Source organism: Paramacrobiotus metropolitanus, unplaced genomic scaffold (genome assembly GCF_019649055.1).
Source record: "Paramacrobiotus metropolitanus isolate TYO unplaced genomic scaffold, Prichtersi_v1.0 Parri_scaffold0000166, whole genome shotgun sequence".
NCBI lineage: Eukaryota > Metazoa > Tardigrada > Eutardigrada > Parachela > Macrobiotidae > Paramacrobiotus > Paramacrobiotus metropolitanus.
The window spans coordinates 1-27,662 of NW_026570386.1; the positions used below are offsets into that span (position 1 = coordinate 1).

A 27,662-nucleotide genomic window follows, 5' to 3' on the forward strand; every position below is an offset into this window, starting at 1 on the left:
TTGACGTTTAAGAGTGTAGGATTAAGGATCTGTTTCATTTTAGTTTGGTGGCCGATAGATAATATGGTCATACTATTGTGCCAGTATGCTGGTTAAGGAATATGAGCAGTTCTAAACCTCTCAACAACTAATGAGTGAATACTTCATTTTTTACTATGCGTACGTAATTTTCATCATTAAAATCATGATTTATCAGTAAGCACTTACAATACACACGAACAATACATGGCGCTGCGGCTTGCTTATGGTTAAATATCGTAAGTTTCAAATTGTTATTAAACGTTTCGGACATTCTGGAAACTGTGGAGTCACAAATATTGAAAAACTCTGTAGTGATGTTGTGTTGTTACAGTTCAATACTTTCTTTTCAGCTTTCGGCATCGGACAGGCAGCTTTAGCTGGCGGTGCAGCGTTTGGAATTGGCGCATTATGTTACTATGGGCTTGACTTTCCAAACAGACTGGTTTATGGGAAAATCATAGTGAGTGGAATCGCCAGCATTGGTGTCGGTATGCCAGTTTAATAATGGAACAATGTTTAGTATGTGGCCAGAATATGTCCGGACGCGCGTTCACGAAACATATGCTTATTTGGGTGGATCGCTGGGAGTCACAGCCATCTCTACTACCCTAGTGTCGCGCAGTCCTCAGCTGATGAGTATGATGACACGAACTGGATGGATGTCCATTCTGCTGACTTTGGCGCCATGATCGGCACCGGAATGCTAGCCCGCTCAATTGCTTACGAGAATACCGGTCCCAAGCATCTGGCGTGGCTTTTGCATGCCGGTACATTCGGCGTTTTATTGTGTTGTACAGTAACTGTTGTCTGCTGTACTTTAATAAGTGTTTTTCGGTAATTCTTTAGCGACGATCGGAGCGGTAATTGCACCATTGACATTGTTGGGTGGCCCAATTATGATGCGCGCGGCCATGTACACAGCTGGGATTGTCGGTGGACTGAGCACCGTGGCCGCTTGTGCGCCATCCGATAAGTTTCTCTACATGGGCGGTGGACCATCGGCTTGTGGTATTTGCCGCATCCCTGGGCTCGATGTTCTGCCTCCGACAACCGGTACAAAGAGCGTAGATGTTTCGGCAATACTTGTGTGATATTGTACGTAATATTCAAAACAGCAAAAGCGTCTTTGTCGTGGTTTTAGCAATTGGGGCTGGTTTGTATTCGATCTCGATGTACGGAGGACTTTTGCTATTTTCGGCTTTCTTGCTCTACGATACCCAACGAGTGGTCCGAAAAGCCGAAACGCATCCACCTGGAGTTCCGGGCATGATCAAGCAGTACGATCCCATCAACGCGTGAGTTTTGGCACTTGATTGTTCAGAGTTTACAATGAAAATTAGCGTTTTGATTTAGTAAGTGGTTCATTAAACTGGCTACCGCTGTTCAGTTTATTCATTAAACTGGCTACCGCTGTTCAGTTTAAGCACACATTTCGAAGTTTGCAAATTGTTGAAGAATAAAATTCAAACGGTTAAACTGATTTATTTAAAAAAAAACAAAGTATATACGGGATTAACGGGAAAGGCTGTGAATTATTATGTTTTTGGTCTGGAATGTGTTGTATTTTTCAGGATGATGTCGATTTACATGGACATTATCAACATCTTTATTCGTTTGGCTGTAATGATGGGTGGTGGAAACCGTCGACGATAAAAGAAACTGCTGATTGAACTTACAAGAAATTCTGAAATTCTTCCAGATGTGTTCTGATCTGTAATATATGATTCGCATAGCGATTTAAACGCCCAGACCTTGGATAAATTTCACCGTATCTGTAGACGATTTTTTGACTGACAATAGTGAGTGACAGGGGAGTTGTACGAGTGAATTTGTCGTATTTCATGGTGATTCTTCCGTGAATACCTATCTCGTGTGTGAGCCAAATCCGAAATCGAATATTACTGTCTTTAGAAATCGAGGGGGTTCCGTTTCACTGTTTCAGTAAAGCCATTCACAGTATAGTTTTGAAAAATAATTGGTGGTATTTTCTTCGGAATTCTGCGGTCCACCTGGCTGGGGATCGATTGTGGGCTGTGGTTCACGAGTGTGCAATTAATTGATAGGGCTTTTGACCGGGTAGATAACCTTCACCGAATTGCGTTTGTCTTTGGTCGATCATTTGAGGAGCATCCTGGAAAGAACCACAAGTGACTTACTAAACAATTACGAATTTCTGCCGGTTACACTGAATTGTTTCCTTACCGGAAACACCGCCGGTGGTGGCGAAACCGGAAGGTGAACGAGATGGCTGGACGGGGATGTTGTACTCTCGGTACTCACATCCGAAGGACTAGCAGATGATTCTGCGGAAGCTGGCGTGGTCACTTCCGGTGGAGAGGCCAGTATTACGGCATTCGAAGTCAGCAGCGGTTCAAGTGGTTTTATAACGTTTGACGTAGCAGTTGAAGTTGAATTGGAAACGCTCTCGAATAAACTAGAGGAGGTAATATTGTTTCCTCGTGTGGTAGCTGGAAAAGTGTGATAACTTATCTATTCATTATTTTTCTTCTTCCCTAGCCTCCAAGTATATCAGATTGCTGTCATTCACTATTTTCACTGATTGCTGCTAGTCATATATAGCTATAGTTACCTGTTACAGTATCAAAATCTGTATTCTGTGTAATTTACCGAAAAGCGCACTGATAATCACAAGGAAAGACAGGCACGAAGTGGAGTGTTCCGTACGATACAGTTCAGCATTTTTCGGTGCTTTATAATCTTTGTCGAAAATCTTAATAGGTCCTGTTATATGGGAAATTATTAACGATAATAATCCGATGTTGGTAATAGTCGATACAAGAAGCAACGCGATTTGGTGCCGTCCAGTCCAAAAAAATCGGGCTAATGGCAATACTAAATTCGTAGCTATCTATATTCGTGGCGCAAACAAAACTGGAATTACAGCATCACCACTTGTATTTCTGCATTCTTATCGCCAACGAAAAAGGTCATGAAATATGCAGCATGGGCCAACGTGTCAACGATAATGGATAAATTTCTATGGTCAACCGATTAAATAAAAATTTAAAAAAAACCAACCGATAAAAATTAATTGAAGTCACGTTTTAACTTTTCAAGCCTTGAATAACAGCTGTGGAGAGAGTGTGGAATAACAGAAAATCTAGTGTGAAACGAAATGGTGGAACTAACGGAACAATATCCAGCAACGTAAGCACCGTAACACAGACATTTTCGCTTAACATAATTTTACAACAGTATGTTCACCTACCCTTTCGCAGTCTGCACCATTACTGCAAATGAATACCTCAGCAAAACTGAAGTGCTCGGCTCAAGAGTGGCAAAGTAAACCAAAGGTCCGTTGCAAAAAATTCCAGGACCGCAGTCCGTAAGTCGAACGATTCATGCTAACCGGATAAAGTAGCATCTGGTACTACGTTCTAGCTAATAATTAACACCGCTATTGCACAATTAAAAACACCACTATTTGGAACTCATCACATAAATCGTTAAATTACACGCCGCTGACAATACTATCTCATATTTTAACATTTATTTTTTCTCCTTTCTACATCAACCATACAAATTAACAAAGTAAGAAAACAACATAACTTTCTTGAATGTAATCGAGAAATAATCGAATATCAATAGAAGTACAAACGAGTTCTGTGTGTAAATTTTTTGCACAACAAAAGCAATTCAAAATCCTAACTGGCCGGTGCATAATCAAGACTTTGTAGTACAGGCAATTTATGCACAAGGGTCTCCAAAAAAGCTACCAAACCCAGAGTTACTACAAACACAGAGAACGATATCGTTCTCTGTACTACAACTGTTTAGCCTTAGCTGGGTGACAGTGACACTGGAGAACGTCCATCCGACAAATCAAGAGGAGCGACAAAAGACGGCGCCTTGTAGTTGATGGCCCGAGCCGGCACTCCGTTCTTGCGTTTACCAATATGACCCTTGACTTCGCGCGGCTTTTCCTCATTGGTGGCCGTATGCGACACTGAGCCGGTTACCTTTTTCGGTTTAACCCCGCTGTGCTTCTTGTGGGATTCGCGGATGCTAAACAGGATTCCACCCAATTCTTGGTGGATCATCTCCTTTGTCGGCGGATTGGGAACATCTTTAAATTCACAGTAGCTATCCACAACACCTGCAACGTATATCTAATTAGTATGCAAATCCTGAGTCAATGCGATTCTAGCTTGCATTGGGTAGCATATTGTTTTCGAGTACGCGTAGTCGATACTTTATTTCTGGAGCGGTTTACGCACGTAACAAAACCTTGCGACTTACTTTTAACAACGTTCAGTCTGTCTTGATCCAACGCCTTTTTCCGTTTTTCGACATCCGCGCGCCCCGCTCTGTAGGTACCGAATTGATGAGCTCGTCCGTAGTAAATAACTTTTTCATTGTCAGTTTCAAGGCTTTTTTCCATGTAGATTGAGTTAAAACCGCATCCTACAAGGAAGCAACTCTTCAACTTTTTTGTAAGCATTTATTCGTATTTATAATAAAAGGTGGGAAAAACGCCACGATGAGCAAGCAAAATCATGAAAATTTAATTCCATATGTACTGCAGCAATATTAACAGTCGGAAATACGGAAATGGATAACTATCATCACAAAATTAATAACGAATATCAAAATACAAAAAGAAGATATGAAAACCAATCCTAAATATAATAATTTCAAGTACTTCGAAAAGGAACAGTGAAACCCATGAAGATCATGAAAATAAAGCAACAAAAGAAAAGAAATAGAAAACAGTTATTTTGTTTCCTCAAGTAAACCAGAAAATGGTCTTACCAAAATCTCACTTGGGGCACTGGATCCATACCCATCGGCGAAGAAAGTGACGTGCTGGACGAAAACGGCGGTGTGCCTTCTAACGCATAACCTTCACCTTCAGGAGCCTATCCGAAATGAGAGTCTGATAATTTAAAATCGAAAAACATTAGACTGTTCAAAGCAGACTTTCAAAAACTGACCACTTCCCAGCACAACATTAATGCGGACAGTCAAACTGGAGGGTCAACTTACGCTGCGCTTTCCTCGAGCACTTTTGAGCACCGTTCCATTCTGGTAAGCCAACATGTTTTCTCGATACTATAACACACAAACAACTGCTAAAAACAGGCCGCAAAAGGAGAGAAGCCGGCAGAAATCAACAATCACAAACACAGAACGAACCATCCACCAAGCAAGCAGCCTGTCGTTTGCAGCCGGATGCATGTTTACCCGCGATGCACCTGGCGCCATACTGACGGAGCTCCATTGAGGAAGGGCGCACTGCTGACCAGATCCACAGTACTCGGGGATCCTTCGCGTGCCTCACTGGCCGAATCCACGACGCGGAACGGGGCTCCACCACACTCTACAACGATGCCCAAACTACCACTAAATTCAAAAAAATTACATACACGGAAAAATTGAGGTAAAAAAAGGAGTCGCATAATGAACAACATATTATATTAAATGCAAGAATTCAAGTTAATTTAAAATTGAAACAAAACGAAACGAGAATTAAGTAGGAATCGTACAATTCAATTTTTGACGCTTATGGCAATAAATAACTAATTAACTACCATTTTCAAGTTTGTCACAAAAGGATGCCAACTGCTTTGCAGACCGTTCAGTTCGTTTTAGCATGTCAAGAATAATGCATTTCCGACATCGTATGACTGACCTCGGCGAACCACATCTCCTTGGTCTCGTTGTGTGCTGTTTCGTCTCCATGCTTCTGCAGAGGAATCAAGACATCAGCTCGCTGCACGACTGAATAAGAAATCCACAACCCACCGCGCGCATCAAGCCTAGTTCCACTGCCCAACGATAGCCCTTATCCTCGTATGTTTTCTCATTGGATGACGGGAACAGTCGCGCCGCGGCCAATTCATTTGCCGTTTTTTCTACATACAAAATGACAAACCCGTAGAATGGACAGATCGGTCGTTTGTCCCCTGAGATGTGTATCCGGGACTGACCTTCTTCGATCCAGATAACAATACAGTTGTACAAGCCGTCGCGATAGCGTGCGCGACACACTATCTTCTCGTCAGTGCTGTGCCAGCTTCCACTGGTTCCAGGGCATTCAGAGGCAGAGCTGTTCAAGTAGGAATACGATTTCGTATTGCTGTTACGATTTCACAGGGAAAATGAGACAGATCTGTCACCTTTGACCATGGATGGACAGCCCTGAGATTCGTGGAAGAAAATGATGGCACTTCCTAAAGGAGCCGATCTGGCTTTCTTGTGCGGCGGTTCGGGCATTGTTTACAAAGTCTACAAACAAACACTGCCTACAACGAGCAGTAAACTGGATATTTGATAATGCGGAATCGAATAGTAAACAATGACAGTCGAAATCTTAGAACTGGAACACTGGAGCAATGTTTTGTGATAACATTAAATACTTTCGAAAAACGAGAATAGTTTGATAAACAGAAACTACTGTAATCGAAAACTGTATGCTCAGAAGTCAAAACTACACATCAGCTCATAACAATTGGAACTGCGTCCGGGTTCACTTTGACTTCTGTAAGGCCACTTAGGACAGGCAGATCGGTAAGTAAGGTTACCGACTTCGTGGAGTGAAAAGGTCAGGTGACATGTTTCGAATTTTCGATTTTACAATTCAGTCAGGTATGCATAAAAGTTGTAAACAGAACACATAGCTAGGACTTGCGACTTGACAGTTGGCGATATGTTTAAATTATTACAGTGCAATGCATGTACAAGACACAAAATTGGGAAGTATGCATTTTAATAATTATTATTGTAATTGTATCCGTCCTTGTACATCATTGTACTTGTACATGGCTTGTACTGGTATATGAAAATATCTATACGATATACTGTAATTGTGCCTTAATGCGTATGACGGGCTTATATAAAATTAGTAAACTTAAAATTGAACGGCTGTTAGCTTATTCAGTTAATCTCAACGGCTGCCACTTCCGGCAAAAAAATAGTATTTAAACAATAAACTGTTTTGTTGAACATATCTGAACAAAATTCGAACTACGAGTACCGTATTTATTATGATTGTGCGCTGCTAATAAAGATTGAACATGTAAAATGATTTCCATACACGATGATTATACTGGTATACTGATAGAAATGTAATGTAAGAAATGTATTGTACGAGGCTAATTAGTAATAGTAGAAAAACATAATAAAAGTATGGGTGAATGATTTTTAAAAAAAGATGCAAATATTGAGTATAAAATCTACACTTATGCCGACGTTGTGGTGCGGAATTGCGGATAACACATCTAAATCCTTCCACAGAGCAAAAAAGACTTAATCACTGGTCAGTAGTAAGGATTTACTTATCGTTAGTTTCAAAATAAACGATGCAGAAGCTAACAGACTATCAGCTAAAGAAAGGCTTGCACACAGGTCTGTAAATATTTGTAATTTAATGATCAAATCCTGAATTTGAAGCGATTTTAATAATTACGAGTACGGCAAAAAACAAGAAAACTGGCTATCAGAGAAATGTGCACCGAAAAATTGAGGAAAGATGAATTACTTATTATATACACACAGACACACCAAGGCCAACAGATTTTGATTATTAATAAGTACATTACGTACAATGCAACGAATACAATGCTGCAGGTTAAAAAAGTGATTCAAGAGAAGACTCAAAAGAGTGCAACCTACGAAGTTACCGGTAATCGTCTTGGGTTATTACGTGAAATTCTGTATTACTCGTATTATGACCAGTTAGTTCAGTACGGCCAGTAACTATCACAACTGTTGTTTTCAATCAGTACTTATTTTTCCTCATTGTGAAATCAGTCAGTAAAGCATCGTTCAATTTTTTGTGCTGATATCGCAACGCAAATCGATTGCAATAAAAGTCGAAACGTTACACTTTTTTAGAAAACGAGTTTATCGAGGTGCGGACATTTTCTTGCATTGGTTAAGAACATAGGTTCGTAGCTTCGCAATCAGATTTGATTTCCTGTCTGTACTCTGTAGGTATTTGTCATCAAAAGCACAAAAAGCCAAACGACCCATCAAAGTACGATATTGACGTACGACGAATGCGCTTATTATTAATACCATTTAATTTTCTTGAAGGACAGTTTATACCTGTCTGATAGCTAATTAAACGCATAACATTAATAACATCTCGTGCATCGCTGTGCATAATTCCATCGGAACCCATGGCTACTATTGTTTACTTTAATAAATTTTGGCCACCGTTGGGTTGTTGCATTCTACAACGTAATTTGTCGGGAATAATTAGATTTCAATCGTTTGATTATGATTTGCACAAACAAAAAAAAAATTAAACTGCGTAGAATTAATACAATTTTATAATTTACTACCTTTTAATTGAATTGTGTTTTTTACAACATTTATTTCGGTTTCGTACCTCGTATATATAAGTAAACTACCGAGAAAGTTTAATCAATATCTTCTGAATTAAAATTAAAAACAGCAACATGTCAATAATACAGTAGTACAAGACTTTTGCTGTTAGGTTTCGGACCATTTAATAAGCGTCTTATCTGCATTATTGTACACTATAGACACAGTTTATAATGTACCGGTGGTACGAGTACAATACCAACGAGGGTACTGTAAGTATTATACTGTAGCATAACGTGTAAATATACGTATTTACTATTTACTACAGGATTTAAAATGTACATACGGTAGTGGCCTAAAATTAAACGCACATACACACGTTTAGAATGCTCGATCCAAACAGTTGAAAGTGCAAAATAAATATTTTTTGTAATACAAGGTCTGTTTCAGCGTGTTCGCGGTTAATATATCCAAAATTTTGTCGACACTCGACAGTAAAAGCGTAAGCGATAACGCTATGGGACCGAAGACACTTCATATCTATGTATATAAAAGCGTGGAAACCGGCGTTTTTCATGCTTATTATAATCTTCGGGTGTCGGTTTGCAGTAAAAAAAATTCTTTGGAAGAACATAATTATGTACGCAGAATACAATACCTCTACCGATACCAGACAAAACAACAGCTTCATGCGGCAGTACAATACAAGCAGCTTTTACGGTAGCAGCACAATGTCCTCTTAAGTTTATAATCAAGTAATACTGATTGGTTTTGCATAATTATGCCGATCGAATACTTAATTACAGGTGGATATAGTGCATACCCATAGCGGACTATAACTGTAGCGAAATAAATTTTGTTGACAAAAAATTTAATCAAAATAGAAACTTACGGTAAAAGTCGCAGGAGTTTCGGGTAGCATACGCACAGATAATTGGCTTGTGAAAGGGAAATTTCAATGTAGTCAAAACACCGTGTAATAAGCTTTAAAACATGCGGCGCATAACGGGTTATTGCATATCTACTCTAGTATATAGATATACCGCTGATTTTGCGAGCACTTTGGTTAGAAGCTGCCCTAGCATAGAGCAAAGGTAAGTATAAAATCGTTAAATTCAGACTAAAACCCTATCGAGCTGTGCCATTTAATGTGTAAGATGGAAACTTGATCGCATTACAACAAATGACTATCTAACGTAACCGTTGATCGAAAACGAGTACAACATCGAGTACCAGAAATGAATCTGAAATAATGAGTGTTGCGCAGGCAACGTTTGAGCCTTTAACCAATAAGACCATATGCTTTCAAATTTGGGTTTTGGTTCGCTTTCGCCTTTTCCGCAGTACATATCTACTTCAAGTGAATATAACCAAAACCGCACTGATATAGATTTTAAATGCCAGCAGCTGTTCGGTGTGTGTCTTCACCAGCATTTTGTGTACTATACGGGTAAGTTACGCTATTCGCTTGTACAGAATCGAAGTAAGTGAAGTACATCAAACTCTTAAGTGTAAAAATCATTGAAACCTTCACCATTACGGCATAAGAAAAGACGCTGCCGGAAAACAGGTGCAGTACGTAGCTATAGGTAAGTACAATACAATACACTGGGTATAGTACGCAGGTTCTATCTCGAACTGCATTTTAAAACGCTTAACAAAATATACCAGAGTCCCAATGTACAATCTGTGCACAATTTGTAACGTACCAGCAATGCTACTGTTGCCACCACATAGCCTACACCTACAAGTACTTACTGCACGATAGAAAGGACCGCAAATATTCTGATTGCAGATCGTTCTACTCGTAGTCACGTTAATATAGAATTCGAGCCGGTGTACATGCAGACCCTCAAATGAAGACAGAAACGACTATTGCATTTGGCTGGGAGCGCGGACTTTAATGCAGTTCCAGCATATCAAAATGAGTATTACGTTACATCAATTGTAAGTCTTCAAGGAAATTATGATTACGTTATCTGAAAACATAAGTAACAAAGTCTGAGTGCATACTGTGCAGTATATGCGTCCTGCAGCCAAACCTCTTGCTCTTTCATATAAATTTCAGGGTAGCTCTAAAATCTAATCCGAGGTCAACAGTGACATACAGCGAGCAAATTGCAAACTAATACACTACAGAAAAACATGACAATATAAAGAAAAAATACATGCAAAAGTGCATGCATAACTACATGTACGGCCACGTACCACATTGCGCCATTACTGCTACGTAAAATTTGAAAGTATGAAGGTGTCAAACCAAATCCGTCGAACAATATACCGTACTTCAACATTTGCAGGTATCTTTCTAGCCAAGCTATTTACAGATTCCAAGTTAAAACTGTAACTTATCGTACAAAAAGGCTCATAAATCGAACAGAGGATATACGGATGCATGTGGGATCTTTAACATCAGATTTCAGGTGGAAAGGTTGACAACTGAGACATGATTGCTGAGCGTATTTCGGTACTGTTCTGCTTTGGAAAAAAATCTCCGTTGAATGCTTTCATTATTAATCCTGAAAGAATTCGATCTTATTCAACACTAAATTTTTGCGCACTTAACAACAAGACCACCCGAACCTATTAAATGATGCAACTTGATTTCATCGAGAATTCCGTTACAGCTGCTGCTGTTGGGTGCTGTCGAACAGGCGCGCAGTTTCTGGGATGCTGACTGAAGTTCTTCCTTGAAAAACATTTCTTCCAGTCCTTTTCGCACCACCGCGTCTGCTGTCGGTTCACAGACTATGAGAGTCTAAAAACAAACATTTTATGTACAAACAAAAAGTCTATTCCTTAGCACATGCTACATAACTGTATTACTGCGGCAAGTTATTAAGCCATAAACAGGCGAAAATGGGTCGAGGGGACCACAAGTAGCGATTGTGTCCGATGCGTACGATAACAAAAATTTTTCTGAGTTGTGATAGGCACCACCTGTACCTCTACGTCCTTGCGTCGCCAGGTTTCCTCATGAGCAGAATTACCCGAACCGGAAGTACGAGTGGCTGTGGGTTTTGATCGCCGAGGAGCCACCTGCTGCAGAATACATCATACAATGCCATTTTACATTTATAATTAATATTGCCTCACGTACAACACATGACAATAACAATGAAACCATGAGCAAAAATTCAAATGAGAAAAGACAAATGTCATGGACAAGCAATTTATTAATGTGACTATTCTACCGCCTTCGAAAAAAAATCGAAATCTCACCAAGTATTAACCGTAAATCCATTTAACGAAACGGTAATCATTCTACATGTACTCGTATCATACCTTTAAAGAGCATTGAAACTTTTGTGCATATCGATCACCAGTACCGCTTCAGATCGTATGCAGCTCTAACTATAGCGTCAGAATTTAAATTTTTATGGAGCATTTCGAGTTACAAATAACACGCGACCTATATCAATCGGCGGTACCTTTTGTTTTGCCGGCTCTGGTGCGCTCGCCGGAGCAACCGATTGAGATCTGGTCGTAGGCCGCTTCGTACCCCTATTTGGATCTGTCGCTTTCTGGCAAACACTAAAAAGAATCATGATCTAGCCTAGCAGCTCTACAAAAGCAGAATTTCAAAATCGCACCGTTTCGCACTCATAATACTAGTGCCGTTTTGCGTGGTCGTTTTGCGCTTATGCGATGTGGTCGGGGAAGTGGATCCATAATCCTCAATATTCTCCGTTTTGATTGGCAACTCAGAAGCACGCTCACTGCAAATCCGACCAAAATCATGAGAAGACATCGTTGCCACAGTTCCAGTTGACTGCTACAAAACCGGCAAGTCAAGGTATATTCCATTATTCAACACTGAACTTGTAGCGCAGTAGTGGACAGTACTTCACTTCTTACCGGACGTAAAACAGTGTTCCTGCTGTGCATTCCCGAAATGCTGTTAGAATTTTTTATGTTGCTCTTGCTCGGCGCAATCGGCTCCATGGTCCGGCTGCTACTGCTGGATGGAATATGCGCAGGCACAGTACCGGTGGAATGCGGCTGGACAATGGTTGGCGCAAACGGTGCAGCATTCGCCTGCTTTAATTTTTACTTTATCAATCAAAGATAAGTGCACACACCGTTAGACTGTGCCTTGTTTACCAATAATCAAAAAACTATAATGATTGCCTAATCATTACTTGATAAAATAAAACAGGCAGACAAGTAGAATTACTTCAGTTACAGCAAATCGGAAACATTCGCAGAATCACATGTACGGTTACCGATGGATCGTTGTGAGTTTCGGGGACGTGATTCGCAAATCCATTACGTGATGGCACAGCGCTGTGCGGTGTGGCCCGTGTGTGGGTTCGGGCGGCTGTCCGTTGACCGCGGCAGCGAAATGCCCGTAAATGGAGGGCAACGTATGGAAGAACTCCAGCATGCGATCCGACAATTTGTTCATAAATTCCTTCAGTTTCACATAATCCTCCAAACAGCCGGCGCAGGCTCCCACGAAATACAGCCGCGCAGAAAACGTGCTGTTATCCAGATCGTCCTGCGTCCAGCGCCAGTCCACCTTCGCCTGCGGAGTGTGACGAGTGGTAATGAGATGGACACACTCGATCAACTCAACACCGGCACGAGTTCCCGCCTTACGATCATCGCAGTATTTTATTAAGCAGGCCGGACAGGGGGAAGGTGGTATCCGCGGGGGAACCATTACCAGAGCTGTTTACCGTGGTCACACTGGAATACATCCTGTCAGAGTCAGTCAGACCATGCGGAACAAAGCACTTCGAACTCGCTGGCAGCACTGCAGTAAGCCCGTAAGTCTTACCCTCTTTGCCCTTACCTCATGTTGCAGCCAAGAACTTAACTGCTGATGCGCAAACTGCCAGATAGCCAGTAAGTTTTGTAAGATAAACGAATCAGAAAAACGTTCATTAACACGGTGACGCGTTCAATACTCATAAGTCGGATTTGTGAGAACCAGAATGCTGAAACGCAGTTCAAACTCCACATCAAACAAAAAAGCAAATTACAGTCCTAATCGTAGTGGGTGGCGGCCGTGCTAGCATTTTGATTAACTTTGAAATTATTAGAAGAGCGACGCGAAATAAAACGGAGATGTGAAGACAGAAGAGGGAGTGCAAAAATTGTACGGTCAGATTCGCTCATCCGAGATTCGAATTTTTTTCTAATTGAAAATGCAACTAGCCCACTACCGTCACAAATCACAGTCAATAGATTGATTTCACGGTGGCGTAGTGCCCGCCCCTGTGACGTAGATGGGTGAGATGTACCGCGAATTTACATGCGCCGAAGAGGTTTTACAGCGTTTTATCAGCCAGTCGGCTTGGACGAGTTGGCAGCACCCAAACCGTTCATTAATTAGAAGTTGCTCTATTTCTGGAGTATTTTGGTTTCTTAGACGATGAGGCGTTAGTTATTCCTCTTTTAAGCTCCATTATTTATACGGGCCCACGGGTGGACGGTACGACACCGAAGCTGAATTTGAACAGAACTTCCGCTCAACGTCTCAAATTTAACTGGCTGTTTTCAACCAATTGCAAAGTCCGCGAATGATTTGATTGGTTCAAGTCGCCCAATCAATACTCCGGAGGCAGGATGAAATCAATCTATTGCGAGTTGTTAGTGCTTTGTAAAGTTGGGGTGCCTCGTCAGGCCGGCCGAGGCGGATGTTTAACTTTACGCAATGGGCGTGATAATTCGCTCACTGGTCAAGGGTAAAATTTAAAGACAAAATTTTTTAATTGCTGAATCAGTATTACTGAACTTTTATGTACTTTGTATTTCACATTTTCAGTACTGTTAGTGTTAGCACAGAAATGAACATTGATATCATACAAAAGTTTGCTTTAATAAAAGCACGATTACTTGTATCTGTATGCTAAGTGCTTTGTCGTCTTGAGTATCTTGCCCAATTATCAACTGTTGTTGAAAATAACTAACTTGTAACTGAAGTTGTAAGTGGGTGTAAACTGTAAACTGCTTTCAAAATACTGTGAGTGGAATTGGTGGATTTGTAGGCAAATGAAGTTAGCGGCGGAAGATCTCTTTGTGCTCAAAGCATTTCGGCCAACCATGCGATTTTGTATTAAGTTCTTACTGTTAAAACCAGGGCGCTATCCACTGGAAACCGAGATACGTCTGAAAAAGGCGCCGACGGGGGAATCGAACCCCGGCTACGTCGTAGATTTGAAATCATTTGTGAGATTTTGTCGCTTTACGTGAGCCGCTTCGCTCCTCACACTGTATTAAGACCTATTTGTACCCCCAATCTTCCATCTTTAACGACCAATACGGCAATACTGTCATATTTATTTTGAAATAATTTTTTTTTTAATTTGGAGAATTCTTGTTCGCAAGTGGATTTATTCTTTGAAAATTCCTGGTAGAACGGGATACTGACGCGTACCAAGTCCACCAGGCACAGCACGGCGGGACGAAAAACTAAATACAATAATCAATGCCACCTGGCACCAGCTCAGGAACTTTAGTACTATGCATAGGCTAACCGACTATGGAATTTAAAATTCTAGATCAACACCGTCGAGGAATCGAAGTGACGAAAACAGATCACACTTCAGACTTAAGATCTTAAAAAAGTGCACACAAACAAAAAAGAGATTCCCTCTTATGAGAAAAAATTAAATATGTATTTGCAACCACCGGCAGTGAAACCGGCATACATTCAAATCGTGAAACCGGCATGCAGTTTCACAATCAGATCCATTAATTTAGCTGCCGCGGCAAATCCATATCGCGGAACTTGGCAACTTTCTGCGGCATACCGGAATGGTTAAAGTTGAATTTAGGTCCATGGGAGAACTTCTTCATCCGGAATTTACTTGTCCTGCTGCTAATCAGGCACTTGTGAAGCGCTTGAGAAACGTGCCGTCGCGAAGGCTGTGGAACGTCTTTGGAAGAGCAATATTTGGCTAACAAATCTAAAACAGTAGCAAGTCCATCTACAACTTTTCCGAACAAAGCTACAACATTTATACCCAGAACAGCACCATACTGCTACTATTCAAGTGACGACATTATTAACTCTTTCAGCACAAAAAAACAGAAGCGGACAGTGCTAATATAAGAAGCAATATTTTAAAAGGCATCGAATTAGTACTCAAGATTTTAATCCATTATTACAAGTCTCCAATAACCGGTTGTCAGGATTTTAAAACAGGATTTATATAAACTGAGGTGGAATCACCTTTCGCAACAGCTAAACGATGCGGATCAAGAACATTCATGCCGCTTTTTGACTGGTGTGGCAATGAAGTGGCCAGCTCATCTTCCGTGAAAAGTTCACGCATAGCGCATCGTAGTGCTTTCGTCCAAGTAGTCTCCAGTAACATTCGTTTCTGAAACTTTCATAATCTACAAAAAAACGTTTTGCAGCATATTCACCGTATTTACCACGAGACCGTCGCTTGAGAGAGCCAGAGAAGTTGTATCAGCTGCCGTCAGCGACGGCATATCATCAAAGTCGTCCATGTCATCATCGAGATCATCCTGTTCAACACCATATTAACACTCATTAAAAATTACTCAGGTATTAAGGAAAGCTAAAGGATTAAAGTAAAATAGTCAGTATAAGCCTACAACAGTGCAAAATAGTGGTTCCGCAACAGTGCAAGTCAGTGGAGAAAAATTTCGAAGCATCCACACGCATAACCCAAAATAAAAAAAAACACTGCTAAGTGCTAAGCAAAGAAAAGGTTACCATCATCGGGCTCTGGCTTCGAATGGAAGAAGGAATGTTCATACGGGGAACAGAGGGCATCATTTGCACCATAGAACAGGCTTTCGTGGGAATCTTCTGCTTTCGCCCCTGCTTCTGCATTTTTATCCCCATATCATTGATGGAATTCGGAATGTGACCTCGTGCATGCGGCGTGTATGTGCTGCTGGAAGCAGAAGCGGCGGAGGATTCATATGCCGGGCTGTTGGCATCATGATCAACCGGTTCATCGTGGTCGATTCCATTAAAATTCAATTCCAGCTCGCCACTGTACCTTTTCTACAAATACAAGCCCTCTATCAAATTTTTGTGCACTACTTCGATTTCACTTTTCATTTTTAAAACAGCCAGAAAGACCACAGTTGAAGGCGTAGTAAATACCTCGTTATATTCCTCTGCTGACACAAACAAAAACAAATTCGATGATTACAAAATCGACTAAAGTTACAAGAAAATTTTTTCGTGTATTCTTTATCATACAGTATCTTACTGGATCGTCTTCGCACTCGATTTCATCCCCATTTCTCATGTTTCTTTCTGCTTGATTTTGAGAGATCGACTGTGTGAAAAAAACTCAATCTATCTCTGCATACGCAAGTACAAGTCAACAAGCTCAATTCTAACCTGCTCCCGCGCATCCGGTCCTTCCACCAGCTCCGCTTTCACCCCAATCAATTCCGATCGCTACGAAAGAATCATTCAAATCAAAACGGTAACGGCACAGTAACATGTTGACAAAGTAGTTTTAAAAAGTCGTCTACCAGTATGAAAATAGCTGCTATTTAAAGCTTGCGTAAAGCTGACTACGTGAAGCCTAATACCTAATATTCAAATCAACGGATCAATAAATCTGTTACATGCTGGCCCAGTAGGGATGGTGATTAATTCTCAACCACACCAGAGAAGAAATCAAACAAATTTACTAGCCAGTCTCATGTTTCAGACAAACAATTCAGTGGTGATCAGCGTCCGCTAACATGTCTCATTTGTCCATCAGCAGCCACATGCAGAAAACTCGGCTCGATTAACAGAATTTACAGAAAAGAAAATATAAAAAATGTAGAGTGTAGACTGACTTAATTGGCAAATGCGTTATTTCACACGATCGCTAAACAGTATTTTACTTAATTATTACTACCTGTTTCAGGCCAAACCATTTATTTCACATTCTGGTGCAAAACACAGAATGTGAACAAACATTTTTAAAAATTATTGACCTATTTTTAAAGGTCAAATAGACTCAATATATCAACCTACTCCTTTTGCTAATCCATTATACTGCAATTCTCGAGCCCATCGCATTCCCTTCTCCTCAAAAATCCGCTCATTCGATGACGGTAGCAAGCGCGCCACGGTCAATTCGTCCGGGCTTTTATCTGAGAAGTAAAATCAAGCATTTTATCAGCAGCGTGCATTAAACAATTCAGCTTCCAAATTTGCTCATATCAGCGAAAAAAGCTCTGTTCCGACAAAATACTTCCAATAAATCGATAAATTTGCAAATCAGCGAAAATTACACGAAAGGACTATCTACGCATAATATGTACCGATAAAAACCGCAGACTTTCTGCTGGAAACCCTTGGTCGTGTTCGTTTACAAATATAGCGTCAACATATAAACATTTTCTTAACTACAATATGCAGTACCCAGTACTACAACAGTTTACTCGTAAAATACTGGCCGTTTTCAGTAAGCGTTAAGGTATGACACTTCAATTTAGACAAACGACCAATCCGGCCGCTCACACCTTCTTCGATCCAGAGCACCACACATTTATATATTTGGTCTTTGTATCGCGCATTGCATAACGTTTTTTCTGAAATCCTATTTCCGGGCTCCAAGGATTCAATGTCATGAAGTGGCAAGGCTAAAAGCAAAGAAACCACGCTATAAATTCATAAAGTAATGCAAAATTAGTGAAATAATTAGATAAGTCGGTGATGACTTTAGATCTGAAGTCCTACAAAAAATGTAAAGTTAAATGCCGTTACTTGATTGTATCCAGTTATGCAGAGCCTTCTCTCATGGAAGCATTCTGGTCGAAGCTACCAAAAAAACATTACTAATATATCGCCGAGCTACGGTAAAATTTGTTGCACAGAAAGACAATTTTTCAAAAAAAAAATTTATTCATAAAAAGTACAAATTCATTAAAAATTCAGAGCCACAAATTAAAGACGTAAATCTACCATTTTATCAATGATATGCGATATATCACGCGATTAGAATCTGCACAACTTTTTGCATTAACAAAAAATGCCCAAAGGCGATAGATTTATTTCCGTAGTCGAGCAGTGTTTTGACAGAACGCAAAGGTAACTCTGAAAAGATACACTCGCAGTTTTACAGACTGCCCATATTTAACGATCTAACCTCTCGTACAGTCTATGGTATCTGTTCAAAACTTTGAATCCCGTTTCTAACACCAGTATTATATCATGCAGCTGCAAGCCGGGTTATCGTGACTGCTTTTCTAACAATTATACGCAACAATTCAAGAAAACAGATAGTAAGAACTGTTGGCACTGAAAACATTTCAGGAAAACTTAGCACACGCTTTCGGCATTTTCTGGCATCCTATTTCTAAAAGTAATTTAAAACACAATGAACAGTTGTATTACATTCATATGCAAGAGAAATGTGGTGGTGTACAGAAAAAATTATAGCCATTTAACGCCCAAGCGTTAAATGACGTTAACGCAGAGCGAGCTCACGTGTCTTAGCAACCATGGTTGCATCCTTCAGAATGCCAGGGCACTTTGCCACGTACACGCAGTTTGCCAGAAAAATTCGCAAATTTTAAATCGCAAACCTTAAAGGACCTTATTTATCATGCCGCGTAAAAGGCGCAACGTCTTAGAAGTTCAGTGTCGGAACCAGTAGAAATGGCATCTCCAGCACGTAAATCAATAGAGGGAAACGCCCAACCCAGCTTGATTCACTGACCGAATCCATCTCGAATCTACAAAGCCAGATGACCGCATTAATGGACAAGCAACGGGTGGTGGCCCCATGCCCCATGTTCAACAGTTTTTTCCTCCTTTAGTTGATCTGTGGGCACTAATACCCGTGAACTCACCCGCCCGTCCACCAGCATACATGGCTCTACCTGCAATGGAGAATTCGATCCTGAAGACGCTCTCAGATCGGCGAGCATTCGTTCATCTTAACAAACTGCAGCCAAACAATCGCGATTTTGACACATCTAATGAACGGACGGTATTTGTGTTGACGCTGAGGAAAGTTGGTTCCTCTGTTGCTCCACCCGCTCGTCGAAAAATTGAAAGTTTCCTGTCGTGGTTGGAGGCGTTTCTGCTCTTCGCTCGTTTCAGAACGTTTTATCATTCTGATTTAGCCGGATGTTTTTTCGCATATATTGAGATAATCCGTGGTTTGTCCGTATCGCGCCCATTGTTTATCTGGCTTGAATACGATCGCCGTTTCCGGGAGAAAATGACCTTCCCAGATGTAGCTGAGTTGGCCTGGTTTTCTGAAGATTCTGCAATTATGGCTGATGTGGTGCGCTCTGTACCTTTAAGCGATAACTTAGCCAGTTGTTAGCCACCGCTGTTCATGCATCCACAACTCCTGCAACTTCCGGAATTCTTCGGTTGCTTTATATGCAAGGATCCTTTTCACTACGCCAACCTTTGCCCACAGCGCGCCGGGGTGAGCCCTACTGGTTCCGGCAGCCCTACCATTCCCAGCCTGAGCACTTCTTCTACACAAAGCCTCGCAACTCCGCAGCAAGTTCGCGCAGTCCTCGCCCTGTTATCTGTCGAGACTATAATAATGGCCGTTGTGCAACGCCCTGCCCGCACCACCGGATACACGTCTGCGAGCAGTGTTACGATACAACACACATTCGTGGTTTTCATCAAATGAATTCTGTCTAGATTCTTGTTCGTTGCGCTTTCTTTATCGAGTTTGCAATTATTTCTCAAATTTTTTTTTTTGCTAAATTTAATTATTAACCCAATTTTTTCTTTGCAGTCCTCCTGTGTGCCTCCGCGCGGTTGGGGTTGCCTGTCGGTTTGGGGTGTCCGGCGCGGCTTGTATCATAACCTGGTGACGACGGCACCCTTCAGCGTGTCGTCTGGACATCGCTCAGGCTGATCACTTGCCCCGGCATCCTCAGGCGGCAACTTTCGGTCGTGAGCGAGCTCATAAGCAATTAAAAGCCATTTAACGCCCAAGCGTTAAATGACGTTAACGCAGAGCGAGCTCACGTGTCTTGGCAACCATGGTTGCATCCTTCAGAATTCTTCCAGGGCCACTTTGCCACGTACACGCAGTTTCACGGCCAGAAAATTCGCAACCTCCCGCCCGCCCGTTTATGCGCATTTATTGTATCTCAACGTTGTTCGGTGTTTTATCTCGTGTTTTCTTTCTCATACTGCTTGTACCAATTCGATTTCAATAAAGGTGTCCGGCGCGGCTTGTATCATAACCTGGGTGACCGACGGCACCCTTCAGCGTGTCGTCTGGACATCGCTCAGGCTGATCACTTGCCCCGGCATCCTCAGGCGGCAACTTTCGGTCGTGAGCGAGCTCATAAGCGTTAACGAAATTTTAAATGAATAATTTTGCAGGTTATAGTATAACAGAAACAACACCTTTGTAATTGAGATATTAATTAATAAATTTATAAGTCGTAATGCGAACACGAATCCATACCTTTAACCGATGGAGGACATCCTTGTGCTTCATGCCAGTAAATTATAGCACTTCCGGAATATCCCAAATGGGTAACTTGACGTTTCAGAAAATGCGCAGCCATATCGAGAGTCCGAACTAATCTTTTCTTTTATTCACATCGCATGCGTCAGCTGGTAACCTATAAAATATGAAATCCCATACGCACTTACAAGTTAGATATTACTCGTACGAACAGTATTTGCGCAAACATTAATTGTGGAACAAATCTGAAGTATTCTGATTGTATCTGCTGAGCGAAGCTCGCTTTGTACTTATTGCAAATAAAGTTAAAAAACTGGAAGTTTTCCCCACGTACAACTATATAATTTACTATTATTATTTATCTATTTCTTATGCTTAAAAGTATGAAAAGTCTACTCATAATATCTAATCATCAGTAATTATCAAGCAGTAAAAATACTCTCGTTGGAAATACATGAGATTCACAATTAATGCCACCGCTTTTATTACAATAGCATAAAACCAATACAGAGAATGCAGTATTGTTAGGACTGCATGAGCAAGGCGTCTGAATTCATGCGTCCAAGAACAAGTATGCAATCTGTAGATGGACGACCTTGAAAATATGAAGACTTCATATTTAATGCGTTTAAAGCAGGCAACGAATCTACGTAAACCCAAAAAAAGTGCTGCATATTGCATAATGCGATACAGCAGCTAATTCAGCCTAATTGTAAGTAGTAACAATTCTAAAACGTAAAGCTTTTGAATCCTGACGCCAATAATAACAGTAGTAACATCATTAATTTTAAGATATTTTGATCAACGTCCTTAAAACGTGCTTTATAAGTTTAATAAATATTGATAATTCCGCTTTATAAAATTTCTTCAATAATTTTTTTTAAATGGTAAACAATCACGCGCGCTGAGCAAGCACACACAGTAGTAGTACTAGTAGTAAATTAGTAATCCTTGAGTGACTAAGTTATCTGTAACATTTTAAAAATATTATATCTGTCATATTCTAGCTTAAAATAGAACAACCTGACAGAATGCCAATATGCCAAATGACAAAATGCCAATTTTAGAAGCAAAATAAAATAAATCTGTATATGTTACCAGCTTAGCGTAATAAATTATAATCTCATTGCATGCTAGTTATTCATGTAAGTAAGTTATAAGTAATGATTGATGAACGCTGTACTCCATTTTAAAATGAACAACCAAGACTATCCAAATCCAAAGCAAAACAGATAAAACAAAATAATTTAAATTAGTAAATACTTACTAAAGTACTTAGTAAATACTTAGCTAGTAATTTAAATTAGTAAATTAAAATACTTAAATAAATTTATCCTTGATGTACCTTGCATGAGCAGGAGGCAATAAATTGCTAAAAGGCTGCATAAACGCTCTGCAATATGGTTTCAAAATCTGCGATAGGCTGCAGGAAAGAGAAAATGCAATCTAGCAAGGCGGAAAGAGAATCAAGAAGCTCGCAGGCCAAATGTGCAATAAACCAGGATTATGGCACGATCAGAACGATGGAGGTTCGATGTGGCAAATGCTCGCTTCAGCATGAAACACTGCGCTCTCATCGTTGAGAGCGCAAGAGCCGACGTCGCATAAAACAAACTTAATCGATTTCAGTAAAAACACGAACAAAGAGCAGTACATAAGGTTTTAGGCTGAATCTCTGTAGACAAAATAACAACGTTTTCGGATTTTTCAACAGGGAAGTCCCTGAGTGACGCCGGAAAGACAACTGTCAAACATATCGATCTAAAGTCTGGTGAGACGCTTGAAAAAGTTTGGGCGTGAACTTTTAAATGGTGTTTTAGACCTGGGCTGTCACGCACTATAGTCAGATCTCTCAGCAGCGAATCGGAGTCTGAAGTATGAAATCAACAATCGAACTGCAAAATAATCGTTAACTGTGGGACGTGCCGATAAGACCAGTGAAAAGCGCTGTATCTACTTATTAAAAATACGTACTTATATAGCTGTCGATTTTGAAGTTTTTCGGATATGCATCGGTGAATCTGCTCAATCATAAGTCGATAAATTAAAATCAGAAAGGTACATATTAAGCACTTCTCTTGCAGTCACATATAATATTTTGACAATAAAAAGACTTCCTTAGTAGTTGTAAACTGTAGCCTCTTTAGACTTTTTTGCTATGATAATGCACTAATGCACACTTGTCATTGCTGTATAATTAATAATTTTATTAAAAAAATGAATACACACCGTATTATTATACTTATGGTTGCAGCTTGCAAGTTCAACTGCAAAAATGATTAGGGTAGTACTACAGGTAGTATAAGCGCAGCAAATTTTTGTAGCCCATACTCGTAAGTACACAGCATCGGCTCATATCTTTCGAACAATTTGACAATTAATGCTAAAAAATGATAATATGGCTCGATAGTATCCATTCTTTACCAATCAACTTATTGTAACCATGAAACCTGATACTGCAAAACTTCAAATGTTAGACAGGACCTGCGACTCATTCCAAGGAAACCCGTTCCTTCAGCATTTATTTACAATAAAGTTAGCACAAAAAATTTACTTACTTGTACTACAATTACAGTGAAATCTTTCTTATTGTTAGCCAATAGCGTGACCTTTAAATTAACAACCACACATGTGAAAACTTCGTAAGCGCAAAATGCGCTGATGATTTAAATTCTAAAGTGCCGACTTTATCGTATGGCTGAGTTACTGTTAAATTAAAAACGGAATCCCTCATAGAGTCATAGTAACATCATAATTACAGTATATGAGGTCACTAAATTTTGAAATGCTAAAAACTTATACAGTATATATCTAACAATTAGAAAACCAAAAACAGTTCATCAAGATTGCGACTGCACTCAACTGTACCAAGAACACAGGCAGCATTGCCCCGTTGTATTTCTAAACTGCAACGCTGCATCAAAAACAGTTTCATAGTTATAATAATTGTATTATTAAGATTTTAGAGCCAGCTTTGATATTACAGATTTTAGAGCCAGATTTGATATTACGTGCATATGTGCATATGCATATCCAGAGTCACTTACCATTGTTACCAATACTTAATGCTTATTGCTCGTAATCATAACATTGTATAGTCTTGACTCTTGAACATGTGTACAATTGCACATTACGTTGACCATGCAAAAGATGCTATTAGACAAATTACCAAAAAAGTACAAAAATAATCAACGGCAGTTTGTTCGTGTGGAATACTTTAACGTGCCAGATAAGTACGGTACTATACTGTGCAAAACTTTACTATGTTATTGTTCAAAGACCTTCACAAATTACTCAACTTGAATTATGAGTTCACAATACAACTGCACTAGAGTAAGTGTTACTATGTTGCATGTATCTAATTATAAAACAACAAAATATACGGCTACGTTATGCGAATGAAACATTTTTGATTGACTAATTATATCAAATGTATTCGATAAAAGATCTATGGTAGGCGTGAGATATTGTACGCTGGGTGGAACACACATTAATTTAAAAACATTGATCTTTTTGAATAATGTGCATACAGTTATCCCCAATCCAGTGCTCTCATAAATGATACATTACGAAAGATGGGTCACAGAAATATATAAGTAAGTACTGCGATCGCATTTTCTTTTATTCCGCGGAACCATGTACAGAGTATTTCTTCATTCCGCTACAGCGAAAGATACCAAAAACGGATGTCAGGCTCACGGCCAGCCGATACATCACACATAAGAGATGCATGGATAAACAAACTACAGCCAAAATCCAACAACAAAATTAAAACCCGGGGTCCAGCATTTTTGCAGTGTCCATCGATGGAATCATCAAAAAACCGCTTTAGCTTTGAAGTTGATGATTTAATAAGTATCACTCTTCAAAGAGCAACGGTATCTACAAATACAGTAATATTCAAGACAGCATCGCACTCCACAATGGCTGTTGTTACCTTTTGCGGCATCATTCTCCACAAACCTGATATCCTTTGCAACGCCCAGCATGGCTCGTACTGACACAATTTTCTCCCTTGGTTTCCCGCTAAGTTTACCGATTCTTTCCTCCTCTCTATCAATTTTCTCCCATTCTTCAAACGATACTGGATCACACTGCCGTGAACGAAGTAGTTCCAAAATCTGAGTGGGATCGCGGATCTTATCGCTCAAATTCAAGCGACCAGACTGTATATCCTCCATCAAGGTATCAACAGTCTCGTATGCATCGTTCATGGTCGTTAAGATAACACCAACAGGGCCACGTTTAATCCATCCACTACAGTACAGCCCCGGCATCTGATCGACTCTGCCCATATCGTTAGGAACGATGCACTTTGCAGAGTCGAAGGGAATACTGCTGCACAGCGGAACTGCTTCGTATCCGATACTCCGAATTACAAGGCCACATTTTATGATGTCAACTTCATCTGTGGAAACCACACCGGAAGAAATATCCATGGGATCCTAATGACAAAGCAAAACAGAAAACAACTTAACCCGCAACTGAAACCTGGCAGCCGACTATCAAAAACATTGAGTTACCGCCTTTCCTGGCTCTTTTGTAAAACTGACAAAAACAGCTGACAATTCTAAGAACCGATCTCAGAAGTCAGAAAGTTCAAAAATTACCCACCCTTAGTCGATTGACAGAAAAATTCACAGCTTCGATTCTGTCATCACTCCGAACAATCTTTCTCGGACTAGCAAGAAATTTCAGATAGCAATTTTGCCAGTGTCTGAAGGAACATTTCCGGCACAGCTCACCATCAACTCCATTAACCTCTTCCGCTGTCTGGGAAACTCTTTTAAATGATTTCTTATCAAAGCGACGTCAACTTCATTCAGAATTATATTAACATCCGGTAGTTTAGTCAATTCACGAAATTCCTTAATCGTAAACGCAACCTGTGCTGGTCCCCTACGTCCAACCTGGAAAAAAAGGTGACAATTACTCACGTAAATTCCAACTCAACTCGATTTCTTCACAGTTCTAATAGACTACTTTATTTTAATTTTAGGACAATTTCTTATATAAAACATTACTGCATACTTCTATGGCATTTTTATTGTTTTTTTTATTTTTTGTATTAGCTTTTTCCATACTTACCGGAATGCATGTCTCAAAATAGCGTCGATTTACCGTGCAGTGCAGAGTAGCAGAGGCCAGAGTACATTCAATTGATTCAAACAAACTTTATATCGCGATTTTTAAAGCAAACACTCCATCCGCAGAAGTATTCGAGGTAAAACTTTATATCTCTGCTGTACTTCAGTCGAGATTTTTAAAAACTTAGGGGCACACATCACTTGCTTCGAGCTCGCAAATCTCGCAAAAAACTTATCTATTTCGAAAACTATTCAAATTTACCTTACCTACGTAACTATTTATTTATTACTGCTTTACCAAAAAAATATTCCGGACTCGACTTCTACGCAGCGCTTCCAGTGCATACTCCGTAATGTCAGTTTTGCTCAGCGCATCCGGCGATGTGAGTAATATTCTTGCAACGTCAACCGCTACGTTTCCTTGACCAACGATGACCGCTGAGGAATGGGAGAAATCGGGCTGAAAAGATGCATCGTCTGGAAGGCCATTATACCAGCCAACAATATTCCGAGCCGAGTAAACACCAAATCCATCCTCACCGGGAATATCCAATAAACGATCGCGGGAAGCACCACTGGCTAAAATAACAGCATGGTATTGCTGGAGGAGTTCCGCCACCGTTAGCGTTGACCCAATGGTTACACCGCCGAAAAAACGAAATTCTGGACATTTGGCTGTCGCGGAAAACGAGTGTATCACATTCTACAAATTTCCATAACATGAAAACAAAATTACCGTACATGAACACGTAAACAACGTAGCATCCACTCTTGTAAAAATGCAAATAAATCAGTAAAATTCATGATTGACTATTAATCAAACATAAAAACACTGTAAAGCCCTTGTGGGCCTTATTGTGTTTTTATCAATAAAAATATAAATTCCACACAAGACAAAAAACCAGCTTAGAATTTCGCGAAAATTTTTATCTGCTCGTGCAATAACGACAACTTAAAAGGTTAGAAGAACGTTCCTGTTGAAAGGCTTGCACAACTTACTTTCACTTCCCGATGATCAGGAGCGACACCAAAGCGTACCAGTCCAAATGGGACTGGATATTTTTCAAACATATCCACACAAGATCCATTAATGTGCTGCAAAGACAGCAAAGTACAAAAATTTTGAATTCATCAAATTTTAAAATAAATTTATAGCTGTCAGTTGTTCGACTCTTTTCCTACTGTTATCACTTGCTAAATTTGCAGTCTTTATGATTTTATCTCCTCATTTTTTCGGCTCTCGGGACGCTACGGCGCATACTGCATAGATACTGCTGTCGCGCATTTGGTACCAACCTTTAAAACATACTGTGCGCTATAAAATCCTGCTGGTCCACTGCCTACCACTGCGATTCGTGGCGCCTTCGAAGGATAAATTGTCGTCGAAAAGAATCTGCTACTTCTCAGAAATGGCACTGTACGCATTGCGGAATTTATGGCGACTCGCGGAACAGTTCGCACGATGAGAAGCAAACTCTAAAAGCAATCTGGACCGTGAATAGGTTATAAAATATCTATATAAACCAATGAAATCTTACTGGAAGAAGGCGAAGCTATCAAACATCAATACCGACAATACGTCCAACAAGCGGTATCTCACGTTAGAAACATTTTATGCAGAACTATACATGTCGTATTATATCTATATATCTCTGTACATTATGTCGAAGTAACTGAAAGCCCAGACACGTTTGTCGTTTCAGAACTAAGAACTTACAATTAAAACTGAAAACTACAGAGTACAGTGAAATAATCAGAAATATCTTTACAATATACAGGTACATGTATTGATTTATTCTGAAAGTGAATATAATATTCAGAATATTATACATAAAGTGTGCTGTAGTGGTGACCACCGCGGGCGAGC

At 40.1% G+C, this 27,662-nt stretch overlaps 6 protein-coding genes across 9 annotated transcripts; 1 reads left to right on the forward strand and 5 right to left on the reverse strand.

Moving 5' to 3' along the window:
• Nucleotides 1–687: 687 nt before the first annotated feature.
• LOC129600190 (growth hormone-inducible transmembrane protein-like) lies at nt 688–1,972 on the forward strand. The gene is made up of 4 exons (XM_055498627.1): nt 688–788; nt 868–1,074; nt 1,163–1,316; nt 1,593–1,972. The coding sequence occupies exons 1-4, from the start codon at nt 707–709 to the stop codon at nt 1,672–1,674; spliced, it is 525 nt and encodes a 174-aa protein (XP_055354602.1). The 5' UTR covers nt 688–706; the 3' UTR covers nt 1,675–1,972.
• Nucleotides 1,973–2,059: 87 nt separating this feature from the next.
• On the reverse strand, nt 2,060–3,211 carry LOC129600162 (uncharacterized). The gene is made up of 4 exons (XM_055498580.1): nt 3,172–3,211; nt 2,650–2,763; nt 2,224–2,489; nt 2,060–2,152 (listed from the first exon to the last, which is right to left on the reverse strand). The coding sequence occupies exons 1-4, from the start codon at nt 3,209–3,211 to the stop codon at nt 2,060–2,062; spliced, it is 513 nt and encodes a 170-aa protein (XP_055354555.1).
• Nucleotides 3,212–3,545: 334 nt separating this feature from the next.
• Nucleotides 3,546–4,423, reverse strand: LOC129600192 (uncharacterized). Its single transcript, XM_055498629.1, has 2 exons — nt 4,282–4,423; nt 3,546–4,138 (listed from the first exon to the last, which is right to left on the reverse strand). The coding sequence occupies exons 1-2, from the start codon at nt 4,421–4,423 to the stop codon at nt 3,822–3,824; spliced, it is 459 nt and encodes a 152-aa protein (XP_055354604.1). The 3' UTR covers nt 3,546–3,821.
• Nucleotides 4,424–10,321: 5,898 nt separating this feature from the next.
• On the reverse strand, nt 10,322–13,674 carry LOC129600186 (uncharacterized). Of its 4 annotated transcripts, none has more exons than XM_055498623.1 (8): nt 13,112–13,674; nt 12,540–13,005; nt 12,172–12,351; nt 11,907–12,088; nt 11,745–11,847; nt 11,260–11,352; nt 10,897–11,071; nt 10,322–10,832 (listed from the first exon to the last, which is right to left on the reverse strand). In XM_055498623.1, exons 3-8 carry the CDS (start codon nt 12,256–12,258, stop codon nt 10,726–10,728), a joined length of 747 nt encoding a protein of 248 aa, XP_055354598.1. In that variant the 5' UTR covers nt 12,259–12,351; nt 12,540–13,005; nt 13,112–13,674; the 3' UTR covers nt 10,322–10,725. The 4 variants fall into 4 exon arrangements, with proteins under 4 accessions (XP_055354598.1, XP_055354595.1, XP_055354596.1 ...); XM_055498620.1 differs by having other exon boundaries at nt 11,260–11,355; nt 13,112–13,670; XM_055498621.1 differs by having other exon boundaries at nt 11,260–11,355; nt 12,172–12,354; nt 13,112–13,670.
• A 961-nt stretch (nt 13,675–14,635) lies between these two features.
• On the reverse strand, nt 14,636–22,692 carry LOC129600168 (uncharacterized). The gene is made up of 10 exons (XM_055498593.1): nt 22,054–22,692; nt 20,706–20,865; nt 17,776–17,895; nt 17,285–17,403; nt 16,652–16,711; nt 16,518–16,586; nt 16,010–16,306; nt 15,703–15,798; nt 15,497–15,647; nt 14,636–15,230 (listed from the first exon to the last, which is right to left on the reverse strand). Exons 2-10 carry the CDS (start codon nt 20,806–20,808, stop codon nt 15,016–15,018), a joined length of 1,230 nt encoding a protein of 409 aa, XP_055354568.1. The 5' UTR covers nt 20,809–20,865; nt 22,054–22,692; the 3' UTR covers nt 14,636–15,015.
• Nucleotides 22,693–24,322: 1,630 nt separating this feature from the next.
• Nucleotides 24,323–27,570, reverse strand: LOC129600182 (NADPH:adrenodoxin oxidoreductase, mitochondrial-like). The gene is given in 8 exon segments (XM_055498611.1): nt 24,323–24,590; nt 24,646–25,153; nt 25,323–25,420; nt 25,423–25,618; nt 26,094–26,498; nt 26,795–26,890; nt 27,092–27,271; nt 27,334–27,570. Coding segments are annotated over 7 exon segments (1,449 nt in total). The 5' UTR covers nt 27,221–27,271; nt 27,334–27,570; the 3' UTR covers nt 24,323–24,573.
• Nucleotides 27,571–27,662: the final 92 nt, after the last annotated feature.

Excerpts from the sequence above, each read along its gene's own strand:
- LOC129600162 (XM_055498580.1), bottom strand. The coding sequence starts at position 3,211 with ATGTCTGTGTTACGGTGCTTACGTTGCTGGATATTGTTCC. Across the intron at positions 2,490-2,649 it reads GATTATCAGTGCGCTTTTCG|CTACCACACGAGGAAACAAT; the intron begins GTAAATTACACA and ends ACACTTTTCCAG. Across the intron at positions 2,153-2,223 it reads CACCACCGGCGGTGTTTCCG|GATGCTCCTCAAATGATCGA; the intron begins GTAAGGAAACAA and ends GGTTCTTTCCAG.
- LOC129600168 (XM_055498593.1), bottom strand. The coding sequence starts at position 20,808 with ATGGCTGCGCATTTTCTGAAACGTCAAGTTACCCATTTGGGATATTCC. Across the intron at positions 16,587-16,651 it reads GACCGGATGCGCGGGAGCAG|TCGATCTCTCAAAATCAAGC; the intron begins GTTAGAATTGAG and ends TTTTTCACACAG. Across the intron at positions 15,799-16,009 it reads GAAGCCAGAGCCCGATGATG|GATGATCTCGATGATGACAT; the intron begins GTAACCTTTTCT and ends GGTGTTGAACAG.
- LOC129600192 (XM_055498629.1), bottom strand. The coding sequence starts at position 4,423 with ATGGAAAAAAGCCTTGAAACTGACAATGAAAAAGTTATTTACTACGGA. Across the intron at positions 4,139-4,281 it reads CAGACTGAACGTTGTTAAAA|GTGTTGTGGATAGCTACTGT; the intron begins GTAAGTCGCAAG and ends TATACGTTGCAG.
- LOC129600186 (XM_055498620.1), bottom strand. The coding sequence starts at position 12,258 with ATGGAGCCGATTGCGCCGAGCAAGAGCAACATAAAAAATTCTAACAGC. Across the intron at positions 11,072-11,259 it reads GGCGACGCAAGGACGTAGAG|ACTCTCATAGTCTGTGAACC; the intron begins GTACAGGTGGTG and ends GTTTGTTTTTAG. Across the intron at positions 10,833-10,896 it reads CAAGTTGCATCATTTAATAG|GATTAATAATGAAAGCATTC; the intron begins GTTCGGGTGGTC and ends GAATTCTTTCAG.
- LOC129600190 (XM_055498627.1), top strand. The coding sequence starts at position 707 with ATGATCGGCACCGGAATGCTAGCCCGCTCAATTGCTTACGAGAATACC. Across the intron at positions 789-867 it reads GGCGTGGCTTTTGCATGCCG|CGACGATCGGAGCGGTAATT; the intron begins GTACATTCGGCG and ends GTAATTCTTTAG. Across the intron at positions 1,317-1,592 it reads CAGTACGATCCCATCAACGC|GATGATGTCGATTTACATGG; the intron begins GTGAGTTTTGGC and ends TGTATTTTTCAG.